The sequence below is a fragment of the Capricornis sumatraensis genome, chromosome 17 (genome assembly GCF_032405125.1).
Source record: "Capricornis sumatraensis isolate serow.1 chromosome 17, serow.2, whole genome shotgun sequence".
NCBI lineage: Eukaryota > Metazoa > Chordata > Mammalia > Artiodactyla > Bovidae > Capricornis > Capricornis sumatraensis.
The window spans coordinates 23,063,437-23,076,065 of NC_091085.1; the positions used below are offsets into that span (position 1 = coordinate 23,063,437).

Sequence of the window (12,629 nt, forward strand, 5' to 3'; positions counted from 1 at the left end):
TCCAATTTTGTTTGGAAATTTCTAATGAAGTCTGTGATGTCTCAAAAGTCTTATAGTTTTAAATTAAAGCTCACTGACCCCGGGGATTTCTTCAGTGCTTTTCTTTTCGTTTTTCTTCTTTTTTTAGCTTGCTGGATTGGTTTGTGGTTTTATCATCAAATTGCACACGAGTCTGTATGACCCTGGCTTCCTTGAGCAGCTTCACACGGTGGGACTGATAGTACAATATGAAGGACTGCTGAGTACGTACAGTGAGTATTTTTAGTCCATGTTAAAATAATATCCCTATTCATAAAGCTATGTGATCCATAGATTCTTCAGTTAAACAGAAAAATAAGAGGTCAACCTTTCTTGCATCAAGCATTAGAGAAAGAATATAACTTTCAGTCCTTTATATTCATTCTCCTTGTCACCGTGCTTTTACCCTCATTATGTTTTGAAAATGGAATTATAGATTACTTCACAGTGGAGTCCTGAACAGCCATCTGGCTTTTTAAATATAAAAAGCCTTTGCCAACCTAGTTTCAATGACTGGATTTTTAAAGTCCCAAGTCTCTAATGTCTAGAACTGCCCTGTTGAATACATAGGTTGGTGTGGCAATTGAGCCCTTGAAACATATCTAGGCCAGATCAATAAGTCCTCGACATGCCCACCAGACTTCAAAGACTAGTGGAAAACAGTTTTATATTAATAATTAATGAATAATTAATCATTGTATATTGATTTACAGCTGAAATGCTGTTTGGGATATATTGGGCTAAAGGAAAACAGTATTAAAGGTAATTTCACCTTTAAAATTTTACTCTAAAAATCTGACTTCTAGGATATTTAAAAGTATGTATGTGGCTCACATTATATTTCTTTTGCACAGGACTGATTCTTATTTAATTACCTCCTCGTTAGGCTTTATTTTTTCAGGGTATTAAATATAAAGAAGCTAGCATGAGCTTAGGTCAGTGATCTTCAACACAACCGTTTCTATTTTCTAGAAATCAAATGTCAGTCCGGCCAAGGGAGAAAGATTTGCACAATACTTTGTGTCATCAAAGAATTAAAGCTTCTCTCTAGCCTTTCAGGAAAGGTATACCTCCTTCCTTCAAAGGAAATATGGACAGCTGGAGTCTATTGAAACGGTTCTGATTTCACTGATGAAAACCTTCAGACTCAGGCAAATATCCTTAGAATGGATTCACTGCATTCAGGAACTCATTCACTAAATTGTTAGAACAAATTCTAGCAGGGAGGCAGAGTACAAAGTGACATTCTCTTCAAATAGTATGTTTGTAACTAGGTTCCTTTGCCCTTGCTTAGGTGAGGAAATTGGAATGCTGGAGGACATGGCCGTTGGTATTTCGGATTTGAAAAAAGTCGCATTTAAAATAATTGAAGCCACATCCAATGATGTCTTGCCAGTTATAACAGGAAGGCGGTAAGTGGTGCCCATTTCCTAAAGACCAAGCTTTGTTAGATATTTTTTACTACCCCCTGACAACAGAGCCAAGGAGAATTAAGATTTGGCTTGGAAATGTTTCTTTTGTTCTCTTTTCCTTTTTTGAATGAGAAATAAATGTAGGTGACATGACAGAGGAAGATACTGAAAAACTCCTAGAGGTTTCATGGATGTTTATAAATTGCACTATAGTGAAATAAATAGGATAATGTTCCCCCGTGAAATGTGAGGAATTCACAGTAATAGCAAGCATGAGAAAAAACATTTTTCTTTTTATTACTATCTAGTCTAAAGCTCTGGATGTTTTTACTTTTGCTGGAATCATTTGGTTAATAGTGTCATAATTCTTGAGATGACTTGATATTAAATCTGCTAAAAGCAGCAACATTTTAGAAAAGATGTATTTCTATGTCAGGGGCATATGCCACCATTTTTCTTAATTATTTTTGACAATTCACTGTCAGACTGAGATTTCCAAGAACAGTTTTAAATAAATAGCTTTGAAGGTCATTGTATGATGGGCAAAATATCAAATAATTAAGAAAAATGATGGTGTATAGAATAGACCTCCAATAGAAGAATTAGCATCCCATGGATAAATTATTTCAGTCAGAAGTCCTCGAAATTTTAACCATTCTGGCATTAGCACTTTTAAATGCTGCATGAAGATACTTGAAATTTAAAGCTTTCTCAAATTAGAGTGAAAAAAAAAATGAATTTTCTAAAGAGAGCCCTTTTCATGCCAGAGAGAAATGAAGAGACTTAGGTATGAAATATAAAAATTAAAACTAAATTTGTTTTCTTTCTATAATAATCATAATTATTTAAACTTTTGTGTAAAGAATGCCCAGAAATCCATGGTTGATTGAAAGGTAACTCTAATATATAAAGAAAAACCACATCCCTTTAAAACTAAGTATCTCAACTGCAGCCTAATGCTTAATTTGCCATTCATTGGAAGAAAAAGGAATAAAATTGCTCATATACATGCCTAGAAAACAGTGCCACCTTGTATTACTATGAAGATTATTAGCAAAAAAGTGGGAAACTGATACTTTTATCACAATTTATAACCGAAGCTTACCAGGCCATTTGCTATAGGCAGAGTGCAGATGTTTTTTTCTGAGGGAGCTCTTTTGACTGTCTCTAAATTCAAAAGCTATCATATGGATGGGAATGAAACTGGAATGGCAAAGTGAGCAGCTTGGCAATTTTTTTCTCCAGAAAGCGACATTATAATTGGACAGAATTTTCTAAAGCAACCATCTTATGACTAAGAACTAAATTTGTGCACAAATTTAGAAGTACTTATTCGTGAAAAACTGGTGTACATTGGATAAGTCAGTAGGAGTTTGTGGCGTTTTTGTTGAGTTGCTCCCATCATTCCCAGCTCTGTCAGCACAGTTTTGTGAGGGCAAAGCAGGCCATAAAGTCCGGCAGTCTCCTGCCAGAGGGGGCTGACTTGGTTTGGACCAGAGAAGAAAAAGAATAAAGCACACTCTTGAAAAGTTGTTAGAAACAATGGTGACTAGATAACCATTCACAATAGCATCAAATAGAATAACTACATCAGACGAAATTTAATAAAGCACTCTAAGAAATGGCAACCCACTCCAGTATTCTTGCCTGGAAAATCCCATGGACAGGGGAGCCTGGTGGGTTGCGGTCCATGGGGTTTCGGGGAGTTGGACACGACTGAGCTCGCACACCACACCTGATAGCTAAATTGGTAAAGAATCCGCCTGCAGTGCAGGAGACCCCAGTTTGATTCCTGGGTGGGGAAGATCCACTGGAAGAGGGATAGGCTACCCACTCCAGTATTCTTAGGCTTCCCTTGTGGCTCAGCTGATAAAAAATCTGCTGCAATGCGGGAGACCTGGGTTCGATCTCTGGGTTGGAAAGATCCCCTGGAGAAGGGAAAGGCTACCCACTCCAGTATTCTAGCCTGGAGAATTGCACTGACTGTATAATCCATGGAGTTGCAAAGAGGTGGACACGACTGAGCAACTTTGACGAAGAATTGGAAACAGAACACGCAAAATAATGCTTGGAGAAATTAATACGATCCAATAAATGAAAAGACAGTCCATGTTCACGGACCTGGAATCCTCATTCATTATTGGTGGTAATGCCGCTTTGGAAACAATTTGGCAGTTGCTGAAAAAGTTAACCTAAAATTGCTATGTGACTCATCAGTATATTCCCAAGAGGAAATGTCCACACAAAACTAGTAGTATTTTTCAGAACACAAGTAGCCAAAATCGTGAAGTAATCAAGCGTTCATCAACTGGAATGCACAGACAAAATGTGGTATACCTAAGCAACAGAACACTATTCAGCATGCTACTAACACATGCTGTGACACACGTGACTGAAAAATGATGCTAAATGAGAAAAGCCAGACACAAAGGACTATATGTTGCATGATTCTTTTTATATGAAACGTAGAAAAGTAAGATCTGTTGAGACATAGAAATATATCACTTGTTTCTTGGGGCTGACTATGGGGTTGGGGTTTGAATGCAAACAGTCAAAGGAGATTTTTTTAAGGCAGTGGAAATGTTCTGAAAGTGAATTATGGTCGTGATTGCACAGCTCTATAAATCTGCAAAAACTCTGAGTTCTATACTTAAAACAATGAGCTTATGTCAATTATATTTTAATGGAGTGACAAAACATAGGCAGAACACTCCAACATAAATCGCAGCAATGTTTGTTTGGATCCGTCTCTGAGTGCAATGGAAATAAATGCAAAAATAAACAAATGGGACCTAATTAAACTCAAAAGCCTTTACTCAGCAAAGGAAACCATAAACAAAACAAAAAGACTACCAATGGGATGGGAGAAAATGATGCAACTGACAGGGGATTAATTTCCAAAATATACAAACAGCTTATACAGCTCAATATAAAACACACTCAAAAATAACTTGATCAAAAAAAAAAAATGTGCAATAGACCTAAATAAGCATTTCTCCAAAGAAGACATACACTTGGCCAACAGACACATGAAAAGACGTTCAACATTGCTAATTATTTTCTTGTTCAGTCACTCAGTTGTGTCCAACTCTTTGCAACCCCATGGACTACAGTGTGCCAGGCTTCCCTGTCCTTCACCATAATTGCTAATTATTAGAGAAATGCAAATCAAAACTACCAAGAGGTGTCCCCTCACACCAGTCAGAGTAGCCACCATCAAAAACTAAAAATAGTAAACACTGGAGAGGTTTGTGGCAAAATGGGAACCTCCTACACTGTTGGTGGGAACGTTAGTTGGAAAATGGTATGAAGGTTTCTTAAAAACTAAAAATAAAGTTAACATATGATCCAACAATCCCACCCCTAGGGAAAACAAAAACTGTAATTCAAAAAGATTCATACACCCTGATGTTTGTAGCAGCACTATTTACAAAAGCCAAGACACGAAAGCAACTTACATGCCCAATGAAAGATGAATGGATAAAGACTGAGGTGTGTATGTATATACATATATACACACATATGTACAAAATGGAATATGACTCAGCCATAAAAGAGAATGAAATAATGCCATTGGCAGCAGCATAGATGGGCCTAGAGATTATCGTACTAAGTGAAGCAAGTCATACAAAGACAAGCGTCATATGATATCACTATATGCAGGATCGAAAAATAATACAGTGTACTCATTTAAAAAGCATAAGTAGAAAGCAAACATGGTTACTAAAGGGGAAAGTAAAAGTGTTAGTTGCTCAGTCGTGTTCGACTTTTTGTGACCCCATGGACTGTAGCCCACCAGGCTCCTCTCCTCTGTCCATGGAGTTCTCTAGGCAAGAATACTGGAGTGGGTTGCCATTGCTTTCTCTAGGTGATCTTCCTGACACAGGAATTGAACCTGGGTCTCCTGCATCTCAGGTAGATTCTCTACCATCTGAGCCACCAGGGCAAGAGGCTTCCCACTCCAGTATTCTTGGGGTTTCCCTGGTGGCTCAGATGATGAAGAATCTGCCTGAAATGCAGGAGACCCAGGTTCGATCCCTGGGTTGGGAAGATCCGCTGAAGAAGGGAATGGCTACCACACCAAAGGAGAATGGGAGGATAAAGTAGGAGTATGGGATTAGCAGATACACAATACTATGTTTAAAATAGGTAAACAAGGACTACTTAATAGTACAGTGAACTATATTCAAAACCTTATAATAACCTATAATGGAAAAGAATCTGAAAAGATGTGTGTGCGTATAACTGTATCACTTTGCTATACATCTGAAACTAACACAATGTTGTAAATCAAGTATGCTTCAATTTTTAAAAAACCTATCATAAAGTGTATAATGTTTCACCTTCAATCTATAAATTTGCAGAGCAGACTTTACCCATTGAATCTTCTCATATTCCAGAAAATTTTGAAATGAGTAAATATCAGCTGTCTATTAGCCAGTCTATTGTAAAGGACACTGAAAGCAATTTTAAAAAGAAAAATAAAATGTCCATCCATCTGAGGGTAGTGCTAACATCCTTGCTTGCTGAATGGATGGTATTTCCCAGTTCTCTCGTTCAAAGCTGAGGTGAAAAACTCTGGCAGTCGAGGATTCAGAGTAAGCATCAGTATTATTATACTAGAGAAACTGAAAAGATTTTCACAGAGACCCGCCAATTCTCCTGTTCTTCCGTACGCCATATACGTATTACAACACTAGCGCTCTGTATGGTTCAGGAAACACACAGACTTTCCTTAATTCCAGGTGAAACTTGACATTTCTTTGCTCAGTTCACACTGGATCAAAAGATACTACATTTCAGAATATATAAGCCTCTATTCTTCTTGACCTTATTTTGTGAATCCTAACTTAAATCTTCAACACTAAACAAACATTAGGGGTAATTTTTAATGGAAATTTCCAATGAAAAAATGCTCCCATGATAATGTGGAGAAATGATCAGGAATCATCAAAGGTTACATCTTAAATAATAAACCTATTGTGTTTCCATCAGTCTATCACAAACAGTTAGGCTGTGCTAAAAATGTTATAAATGATTTTGTTCATTAGTTTCACTTTATTGGAAATCCGTTATTGCTTTTCTTATCACTGAGACTTGGTTTTAAAATAATTAAATCAAGAAAACAAATATTGACGCTCTTATGCACATGGTATATGAACATGCACTAAATGTTCTTCCTTTCCTAAAACAACTCAGAGTAAGAGAAGTAAATGTGAACACTTCTTTATGCCAAGTAATTTAATAGTAAAGTGAATGAAATGATTATCAAATGAATTAATAGTAGAAAATAAGCAAATAGCAGCCAAAAACCCGAATCAGTGCTTTATTCCAGCTGTTTTGTTGTTTCTTTTCAATGACTCTAAAGTAATAAAATCGAGTGAAATACGGCAGCGCTGCATTTCTTTGTCCCCCTCTCTCCAGTGAACACTACGTGGTGGAGGTGAAGGTTCCAGCAAGAATGTTTGAGTCACTGCCTCTGCAGATTAAAGAAGGACAGTTGCTTCACGTGCATCCAGTACTTTTTAACGTTGGGATCAATGAACAGCAAACTCTTGCTGAGAGGTAAGGTTCAGATATAAGATGGGTTCTTTTTTTTTTTTAATGTTATGAATATGCTGAGTAATTCCACATGTTCCTGTACATAGACACTGGATTCATGGGTAACATTTTCCTTTCATCCATACTAAGTTACTTGATATAGCAGACAGAATTATTCATATTTAAGGATTCCTGGCTCATATCAAATTTAAATGTTATAAAATAATAAGGAAAATATTGGTGTCAATACCAAAATATTCACATGGGTTAGCTTTCTTCATGTTTCCAAATACCTATGTGTGTGTATCAAATTTTAGAATTGTTTTATGCTCACATGTATTTCACCATTGTAAACTCTACTAATTGTGTCAAAATTTTCTGGACCTAAAACATATTATCCTTTCCTTTGTTTTATTTAATAAAATAATTGTTACTGGAGGATGCCAACACATCCTTTTGTAATAGTTAACTCAGTTAAATGACAGATGATTTTATGTGAATTCATAAGTAATTGTAACAAACCATTTTTTAGCAGATAAAGGAATTAGCTTTAGCATCTCATATGGTTCACATGTAGAGATTATCAAGAACAGATAAGAGATAAGGTTCACAGAATACATTTTTAAAAGATTCTCTAAAACTTCTTAGAGAAACAAGTTACTGTCATGCTGTAAAGCCTGGCTGAAAAAGCTCCCCAAAGCTAAACTTTTGGAGAGTATTTAAAATGTTTCCTTATCTATAATTTAGTCTCTATATATATATCTCCCACTGCTGCTGCTAAGTCGCTTCTGTCGTGTCCAACTCTCTGCGACCCCATAGACGGCAGCCCACCAGGCTCCCCCATCCCTGTGATTCTCCAGGCAAGAACACTTGAGAAGGTTGCCATTTCCTTCTCCAATGCATAAAGTGAAAAGTGAAAGGGAATTCACTCAGTCGTGTTTGACTCTTCGCGACCCCATGGACTGCAGCCTACCAGGCTCCTCCGTCCATTGGATTTTCCAGGCAAGAGTACTGGAGTGGGGTGCCATTGCCCTCTCCATATATCTCCTACCCCCATAGTTAGCTAGTGTGTTCTTTGCCATGATTGTTAAGAATGTTTTAATCCTTTACTGTTGTTTTTTAACTAAACTAAAAAACCACTACATTTATAGTGCTTTTGAGAAGAGAGCAGAAGAGCACCAGTTCAGAGGCTGGCATCCTTCGTGGTGTGGACCGAAAAAAATAGTTCACAGAAGTGAGCTCGTCCCTGGGAGAGTGGAGGGCCCTACGTGTGCCTGCAGCAGTGTGTTTAAGGCTATATGCAGCTCAGTGTCTGGTCCTGGTCTTCTAGACCTCTCCTCAAGCTATCATTAGTGAAGAGGAAGATTGGAGGGATAAAAAGAGAGGGAAGAGTTTCTGTGTCTTTAGAGATACAGCTCTGCAGAAATGGAGAAACTAACTTGGACAGAGTGTCAGTTATGCAGAGGCATGGGGTTAGTGTTTTAGATTTATTTCATTCAGGTTCACATACGATGATTGTAAGAATATTTTGGTATGTCAAAAAAGATTGATGGAATCAGGGCCAGTGGAAATTGGAATATGTTAGCGATCACCATTATGCAATGTTGTTTCAAAAAACAGACTCCTCCCTTGCAAAACTGTTACCATCTATTTAAAAAAGAAAGATAAAAAAGTTACTTTGGGGTCCTGTTTTATAAACCATAATTATTCTCTTTTTTCTATGTTTAGGTTTGGAGATGTCTCTTTGCAAGAAAGTATTAATCAGGAAAATTTTGAACTCCTTAAAGAGTATTACACAGTATTTATGGAAAAGATGCCTCCTGATTGTAAGTATGCAAGTTACCAAAAAAAAAAAAAACCCGCAACAATAATAATTTCTTGATTAATAATTCTTTGGGAGAGGACAGACATAAAGGTCAATGGAAGAAAAAAGCATGGGGTGGGAATGTGAGAGTGATTTTGAAATTGTTTGCGCCAAAGAGACTGATTGCAAAGGTGGCCTCGCAGACACCTGCCTCGTTATTCTGATTGCATTCAAGTGTGTCCTGCTGCTCATATTAGGACATTAATTTCAATGCCCTGGGAAAGTGCCAGAAGTTAAAAATAAGGAATTCATAATTAGAAATCTCAATTGAATCCAACAGAAATTTTGTAGGATTCTTAACTACATAAAAGACTTTAATACAGATTTAGGTTTCTGATGTATAGACTACATCAGATATATCTCTAGCATATATATGTGAGTGTATTGTTCTTCAGTTGCTCAAGATGTGTCAGACTCTTTTCGACTCCATGGACTGCAGCACACCAGGCTTCCCTGCCCTTCACCATCTCCTGGAGCTTGCTCAAACTCATGTCCATTGAGTCGGTGATACCATCCAATCATCTTATCCTCTGTTGTCCTCTTCTCCTCCTGCCTTCTATCTTTCCCAGCATCAGGATCTATGTGTGTGAATGTTTATATAAATTCCTATATATATAAATCAGAACATAAATTTTACAAGTAATTAAAAGTGATATAAATTAAGGCACAAATATTGAACATGCTTATTGCAACATTTATGTGAACATGTTGGGGTATAAGTCTATAGAAATATGTTTTACATTTTGTTTTCTGTTTTGTTTTGGGCCATTGTTCAGTACTGCCATCTTATTGAGCAATCCAAAATCACAGATTCAAGAATGCATTTGGAGCTCTTCCATAAGTACTATACGTAAATAAGTTGAGATACTTAGATAGTCACAATAAGAAACTAGGTTTTAATAAAGTAGGAAATATCATTACCAAAAGCTGTAATTAAAGTCTGCCTGTCATCTATCTGCTGGCAATTTGTTCACTGATCTGTATTCTGATACTTACTTTGAAATAGCTTAGGTAGCAGAGTATTTAGGTCTCTTTATAACACAGTGATTTTACTTCAGAATATTATACTGGCATAAGCGTATCCATGTATGTATCCTTAGAAAATTTTACTGCTGTTTTTATGTTTTATTTCACATAAGGTATTTTTAATGTCAAAATGAAATTAAGTACAGAGGGATTCTTTGGCAGTCGGCATACTTATGAATTTCAGATTTGTAAATTACTTGGAAGGTTAATAATATAAATCACACTATCTTGCTTTAGTAATTACTGGGAAAAGTTTATTATAACTTGGATGTTGCTGGATAATTCTCTCACAGTTACTTGTAATTTGGAAGTCATTCCCAGAATTTTTATAGACAACTTGATTTCTATTTATAGGGGTCCTTTCAAAGTGAGATCCCTGTACCTGCAGCATCAGTATAACCTGGGAATTTGTTATCAATGCAAATACTCAGGCCCCTCTGCAGCTCTATTGCGCTTGCCCTGCAATCTGTTTTAATAAGGCTTCCAGATGATTTCTGACCCATACTAATGTTTGAGAACCAATGCTATACCATCTCTACTCAAAACACACATTATATTAAAAAGTAGGTTGTTGATGAAGTCTTTGAAAGATTTTAATACCATATGCATAAACAACTATGCACTCCAAAAAAGAAATATGTATAAATAATGTTGAAGTATTTCTCAGATAGGAAATACAAAGTAATCTCTACATTCAAGTCATTTAAACTCTTCATGGGAGTGTAAGCTTTAAAAATTTGAAGAACATGAGATCTCATATAATGTATTGCTAACTAAAAGAACAGTTTTAGAAACATATAAATATATTTCATGCTTGAAAACAGGCTGGACTTTTGCATCAAATCAGTTTTATTTCATTAGTTGAAATAAATTGTCTTAACATACTGAATTTTTCTGATATTCTGTTTCCTGTTACGTCAGCATATTTTTGAGACAGCACTACATAGATTTGGTGCAGAATGAAGGTGTGACATGACTGTGGTTATTTTTCGTAACAAAAGTCTGAACCGTATCTATGAAATTATACTGACATATATAGGGTTATTCCTCATGCAGAAATATTGTAACCCAAAGCATCACTGGACTGCACTCCATTCAAGAAGAACCAAAAAACTTTATTAAGAGTAGGAATAAAGGTTAGGCTATTTGTTAAGGAGGAAAAAATTTCTTTGTGGGATCATATACCTAATCCATATAATCTACTATTTTTCTTTCATAGTGAAATCAAGGGATAATTTGTAGTAGTGTAAAAAGGATAAGTTAACCTCTAACCATATTACTTTCGCTTATTCATCCATTTTGGATATCCTATCCATCAATTTACTTACCATGGTTTTTTTTATTATTTATGAACTAGTCAAATTCTATTAGTTCAGAAAACGAAGATCATGGCATCTGGTCCCATCACTTCATGGGAAATAGATGGGGAAACTGTGGAAACAGTGTCAGACTTTATTTTGGGGGGCTCCAAAATCACTGCAGATGGTGACTGCAGCCATGAAATTAAAAGACGCTTACTCCCTGGAAGAAAAGTTATGACCAACCTAGATACCATATTCAAAAGCAGAGACATTACTTTGCCGACTAAGGTCCGTCTAGTCAAGGCTATGGTTTTCCCAGTGGTCATGTATGGATGTGAGAGTTGGACTGTGAAGAAGGCTGAGCACCGAAGAATTGATGCTTTTGAACTGTGGTGTTGGAGAAGACTCTTGAGGGTCCCTTGGACTGCAAGGAGATCCAACCAGTCCATTCTAAAGGAGATCAGTCCTGGGTGTTCTTTGGAAGGAGTGATGCTAAAGCTGAAACTCCAGTACTTTGGCCACCTTATGCGAAGAGTTGACTCATTGGAAAAGACTCTGATGCTGGGAGGGATTGGGGGCAGGAGGAGAAAGGGACGACAGAGGATGAGATGGCTGGATGACATCACGGACTCGATGGACGTGAGTCTGAGTGAACTCCGAGAGTTGGTGATGGACAGGGAGGCCTGGCGTGCTGCAATTCATGAGGTCGCAAAGAGTTGGACACGACTGAGCAACTGAAGTGAAACTGAAACTGAAATAAAAACTTTCCTTTTTATCCCAAAAGACTTTTTTTTTTTTTTTAAATTTAGGGATGTCCCCTAGTTTTGCAATATCAGGAGTTAATGAATAAGTCATTTTAGCCAAATTTTCACTTTCATTCAAGCAGTTACCATCCTTTTACTTTTCTTATACTTAACTTTTGTGTTCTAAAACATTGATTCTTCCCCAGATATTCTCCAAGTCTGTTAAATATGTAGTAGGTTCAGTTGATAGTCTCAATTCAGCAGTCTACGCATGCAGAATCCTTTTGTCCTAATAGTTCTATCAGCCGTACTGATAGGACACACACCCCTTAGGAGTTTTTCGTGGGGAGAGGAGTAAAGTTAAAGTTGCCAGACAACAGAACTCCATTTCCTTTCAGTGTGTTCAGCATAGTCTGGTGATTTATAGACTAATCTATTTGAAAGTCTCAAATTCATTTGGAAGAAATCAAATTCAAGAATTACTATCCTCCAACTCCATCTTCCTTGTATCTGCAGAAGGACCATTAGTGAAAGGCTTGGAATAGCCTCTCTCTGTATCTCTCTCAGTCTCTGTCTTTCTGTCTCTCTCAGCAGATTCATGGGATCTAGAGCTGTACATACACGTGTATGTATGGATGCACAGTTAGATATATATGTATGTTATTACACATACATGTATATTTCTTGCTCCAATAGACATTTCTGCAAAATTTACAGGAAAGGA

At 36.8% G+C, this 12,629-nt stretch overlaps 1 protein-coding gene across 5 annotated transcripts in view; it reads left to right on the forward strand.

Moving 5' to 3' along the window:
- The window catches only part of INPP4B (inositol polyphosphate-4-phosphatase type II B), a 423,416-nt gene that overhangs the window by 332,798 nt on the left and 77,989 nt on the right, over positions 1–12,629 (forward strand). For 3 of the 5 annotated variants that reach the window (XM_068990082.1, XM_068990083.1, XM_068990081.1), the window contains exons 17-20: positions 128–251; positions 1,313–1,430; positions 6,855–6,995; positions 8,700–8,797. The exons of the other annotated variants lie outside the window; for them this stretch is intronic. In XM_068990082.1, the coding sequence (XP_068846183.1) occupies positions 128–251; positions 1,313–1,430; positions 6,855–6,995; positions 8,700–8,797 (481 nt within the window). The remainder of the gene's footprint in view (positions 1–127; positions 252–1,312; positions 1,431–6,854; positions 6,996–8,699; positions 8,798–12,629) is intronic. 5 annotated transcript variants of the gene reach the window in all.